General features: G+C 57.9%; 1 protein-coding gene across 1 annotated transcript in view; it reads right to left on the reverse strand.

Moving 5' to 3' along the window:
- Nucleotides 1–4610, reverse strand: part of NACC2 (NACC family member 2, BEN and BTB (POZ) domain containing) — a 36355-nt gene that overhangs the window by 6366 nt on the left and 25379 nt on the right. The window contains exon 2 of the mRNA XM_008589126.1: nt 540–704. Coding sequence (XP_008587348.1) covers nt 540–704 — 165 coding nt within the window. The remainder of the gene's footprint in view (nt 1–539; nt 705–4610) is intronic.

The following is a 4610-nucleotide window of genomic DNA, read 5'->3' on the forward strand; positions in this document are numbered from 1 at the left end:
AAAAAAAAAAAAAAAAAAAAAAAAAAAAAAAATCTACAAGAGCTGCAGGGCCAAAATGAATCTCAACCTGAAAAGATAAACATTTCTGATGGAGGCACCGGCCCTAAAGGGCTTTAGGACCCCGTCGGGGTGTTTGCTCTTTCAGGAAAATCTGTCCCTGACTGTGAGCTGCCACTTGGAACCTTTGGCCATGACCCACAGACGCTACAATTGGACACTCTAGGGCAGGTGGGGGAGGCTGGTAAACTGTACACACTGAGGCTTTATCTGTGACCTAAATTAAAACATATCGTGATTGTGAGCCCTGCCAATCAGCAGCGCGACCAGCCCCGGGGATTCAATTAAAATGCTAAATTAATTCAATTGAATAACTCCTCTTAATGACACATTCTTCTGAAAGGAAATTAGAGGAAATTTAAGAGGTTCTATCTTTTTTTTTTTGACTGACTGGTGGTGAATACATTGTTCACAGCTCTGAAAAAAAAAAAAAACAGAGAGGACATTTGCATACAAGAGACAGGGTAGGGGGCCGGGCTCACCTGCCACCAGCTCCAGCTTCTCCCCGGGGTCCCCCTCTGAGTAGAGCTTGGGGTGGCAGCGGTACCCAATCTGGCTGATGAGGCTGGCAGGCAAGGCCACGAGGTCACGGCGGATGAGGACGCAGGAGCGGCTCTCCAGTGGCACCGGCTCTGGCTTCTCTTGCACTGTGGGCACAGAACCAACCAGTGAGGTGGGCATCCCTGGTCAGGCTGGACTGGTCTGTGCCCACCCCTCAAAGCTCCCCAGGACTGGGGTGAGACCCATCCCACACCCACCTGGGGCCTGGGCCAGGCCACTCCAGCCCGCCTTCATCCTGGTGCCATGCCCACTCTGCCCACCTGCCCACTTGGTCCTGCCCTCATAGGGTAGCCCAAGTGAAGGGATGAGCAGAAGATGGCAGCGAGGGGTGCCCACCTGGGGAGCAAGCTGCTAAGGGCCAGCTCCCAGGAGGTTTCCACTTGCAGAAGCCTGCAGCCAGGTGGGAATGAGGGCTCGGGGCTGAGAGAGGGACAATGGGAAGGGTAGTGTGTGCAAGGGGCAGGATGGAGGGCAGCCTGGCTGGGGCATCACGGCCGGAGCCAAGGCTGGAGCCCAGCAGGTCCTGCACCACTTAACCAAGTGCAGTGTCCACCTCTGCTGTGAGGGAAGCTGCCAGATGGAGTGGGGCTGGGAGTTGGAACGGGGTCCCCGGTACTGCTGCCCCCAGACTCTCTCCATAGCAGCTCCATGCAGGAGGCAGCTGGGCATACCAGCTCCGATTCATAGGTGAGGCACACGGGGGACCCGGCACCTGCAAGGACACAGCACTGACACCACGTCAGCAGGGCAGGAGAAGCAGCTCCATCAACACTTGTCAACAGTAAAGCCAGCAGATGCAGCATTGCTGCGGGGCAGATCCAGCAATCCTAGCTGTCTGGGAGTGCTCCAGACAAATCACTGCTGGGGACGAGCAACACTCAGGGCCCCCTGAGCCTGCTCAGAACCTGCAGCTCTGCAAGTGTGTGCCCCACAGCACTGCCTGGAGACACAGGGCCACAGATGTCCCCATCCACAGAGACATGAGAGCAGGACACTGGCCTGAGAATTTCACAGCCGCCTGCCAGGCCCTGCCCCAGGTCCCCCACAGGCCTCCTGTCCAGCCTGGTCTGGCCAGGTCCTCTAGCAGGACTCTCTGCAGTCAGGGTCGGGGATCCCCTCTAGTGCTGACAGAGGGCCAGGACCAAGCCCCCTCACCTAATGACCAGGCGCTGGGAGGCCAAGGAGGAACCTGGCCCCACTCCCCAATCCAGCCCAGTGCTGCCCGACACCCCTACTCCCCTATCCCCTCCTCGTTTCCCCCCTCCCCTACCACCTCCAGACCCAGAAAGCCTCACGGGCCCCACCCTCATGCAGGGCTCATCCAAGCAGCCCCCACCCCCACGCCACCATGGCCAGTTGTCCAGAGCTCCCTACCCTGCAGCCTGGCAACTCCTGCCATTTCCAGAGGGCCGGGGCACCACCTCCCTCTGTCCCTGTGTCCCCAGCACACAAGGTGAGGTCCTGAGAGGGCCACCTGCTCCTGGTCAGCTGTTACTAAGAAATCACACCTGCTCTGGGATGGGCTCCCGTACACACATGGCTGAGCAGCAGGGCCTGCAGGTGAGGGCCCTGCAGCCTGGACCCTGGCCCCCCGGATCACACACTCCGTGGTCTGCAGCCTGGAAAATATTCTTGGGCCACTCAGGTTTGGCCAAGGGTTGCTGTTCTCTTAGCAGCCTTAGTGGGGTCAGAAGCCCCTCAGCACGGGAGGAGCCTGGAAGGAGGGTGGCAGGGAAGGGTCCTGGGCAGGAATCAACCCCATGCTATCTTTGCACCCAGCTCCTGTGAGGTAGGGGGCAGGGTCATCCAGCCCCAGAGGGCCAATGCCCAGGTTAATGAGGTGACCCCATACATCCCTAAAACTATGGGGTCACCATGGGAGAAAGCAGATGCGTTCCAGTCCTGAGGACTGGGAGGGGGTGGGGCGGGGGATGCCAAGACCCACCTGCAGGTCTAGCCCTACCCCCAGTAACTGGAGTCGCCCTGATCCTCTATCCACAGGCACCCGCAAGCCCCCTCCTCCCTGTCCCTCATGGCTTCAGGCCCTTCCCAGAGTGGCACCCGCCACTCACTCAGGCTGAGCATTGAGCACGCTGCGCCCGTCAGTATGGCTGTGCCCGAATTCCGGGGAGGAGGAGGGAGGTTCCTGAAGTGAACAGGCACCAAGCGCAGGCTGCGGCAGGATGAGGACAGAAGCCAGAGGTGGCCGGCCGCAGAGGCAGGTGTGGGTCCCGCTGGCCGCTGCAGGGGTCGAGTGGCATCTCCCATTGGGCAACAACCAGGATTCTTTAAAGCCCGGAATTACTCAGGGACTCAAGGAACACAGCAAAAACAATCTGGATGATATTTTAAAACATAATTACCCGTCCCCCACCCCCGGCACAGCCTGCTGTGATTACACATGCAAACGGGCGCGTCAATGCTGGTGCGCAGCATCCACACAGTGTTCACCCACAGAAATCATTCCCCATCCACGCTACCTCGTCTCGAGGTGTTGCTCTAAACAGCAGAAGTCGTTTGTGCTCCGCACACCCGCCCCGCCCCAGCCCCAGCCCGGCTCCCCAAGAGCCAGAGACTGTCAGCGCAGAACAGCCGAAAAAACCTCTTCTATTTCTGCCTTGCCGTGTGCTGGATACTGCTGCTGGCTAAAAATACCCGACATGAGTTGTGGCTCATCTGCAAAGGTGCTCCCAATCTCTCCATGCACCGCCCCTTCCCCAGGCCCCCAAATTACCCACTCCATGGGCTGCAATCACCGCCTGGAGCTGAGCTGCAAGGGCTGAGTTACAACTGGGATTTAAAGGAAAACCCAGTAGAGAGACTTGTCCACAGAGGAACCAGGACAGCTGGCCTCTGGTGGTTCTCGAATGGCTGCTCCAAGGACAGGTAATCTGGGGCCAGCGCTCAGTTCCAAGAGGAAAACCCAGTAGAGAGACTTGTCCACAGAGGAACCAGGACAGCTGGCCTCTGGTGGTTCTTGAATGGCTGCTCCAAGGACAGGTAATCTGGGGCCAGCGCTCAGTTCCAAGGGGCGGGGAGGCCCCTTGGTGGGCTGTGAGCAGGGGAGAGACACCAGCAGATCATGCCCAGCCCCCTCTCAAGCCTAAGTCTCAGGTACCAGGTGGCCCTGTCACTTCCTGTCAACCCAGGACTGGCTGCTGTGGCAGAGATACCATCTTCGCCATCAACAGCCCTACTGATGGAACTTTGGCTTCCAGGATTGTGCATTCCAAACATTTTGGCACAGTGAAATTTGAAGAGAAGCACATGAAAGAGCAATCAGCTGTGTGCATGGAGAGGTGAGTGATCGCTCTCGATGCAGGAAAGGTGAGTCGTGGTCACAAAAGTTCGTGATGGGATGATTCAGAAGAGCGGCTGATCCAGGCAAATGGGGCACCGGCGATCAAGAACTGGTGGCAGTCTCCCTTGATCCCACTGGTGGAAGCAAACACTAGGACAATCGCATCCTGGGACGTGTGGGTGGACCGTCCAGGGCTCAAGACTTGGGGACCAAGAAGGAGGCCCTGCTGTTCCCAGCCTGGGTGACACCAACAGAGAAGGAATTGAGCCTCGAGGACATCATGCAAAGTGAAGTGCTCCAGACGCAGCAGGACAAATCCTGCAGTCCAGTGACGTGAGGTCCCCAGGGGAGTCAGATCCACAGAGGCAGGAAGTGGGGTGGTGGGTGCCAGGGCTGGGGTGGGGGGGATGGGGGGTTGGTTTAACAGGGACAGAGTCTCTGTTGGCAAAGATGAAAGACTTCCGGATGGATGTGGTGATGTCCGCACAACAGTGTGAAAGTGCTGCACGCCGCCGAGCTGTGCAGAGTGACTGCGGTCGTCAGTCTTACGTACACCTTAGCACAATAAACATTTTTTAAAGAGAAAAAAAAGGATGAATGGAAGGAGGAGTGGGTGTTGCAAGGTTTGGGGTAACTGGGAGGGTCCTGCTGGCCTGGGCCCTACCTTGCTCAACCTCCCTGGGTCACTGGC

This window comes from Galeopterus variegatus, unplaced genomic scaffold, assembly GCF_000696425.1.
Source record: "Galeopterus variegatus unplaced genomic scaffold, G_variegatus-3.0.2 Scaffold5220, whole genome shotgun sequence".
NCBI classification, from domain to species: domain Eukaryota; kingdom Metazoa; phylum Chordata; class Mammalia; order Dermoptera; family Cynocephalidae; genus Galeopterus; species Galeopterus variegatus.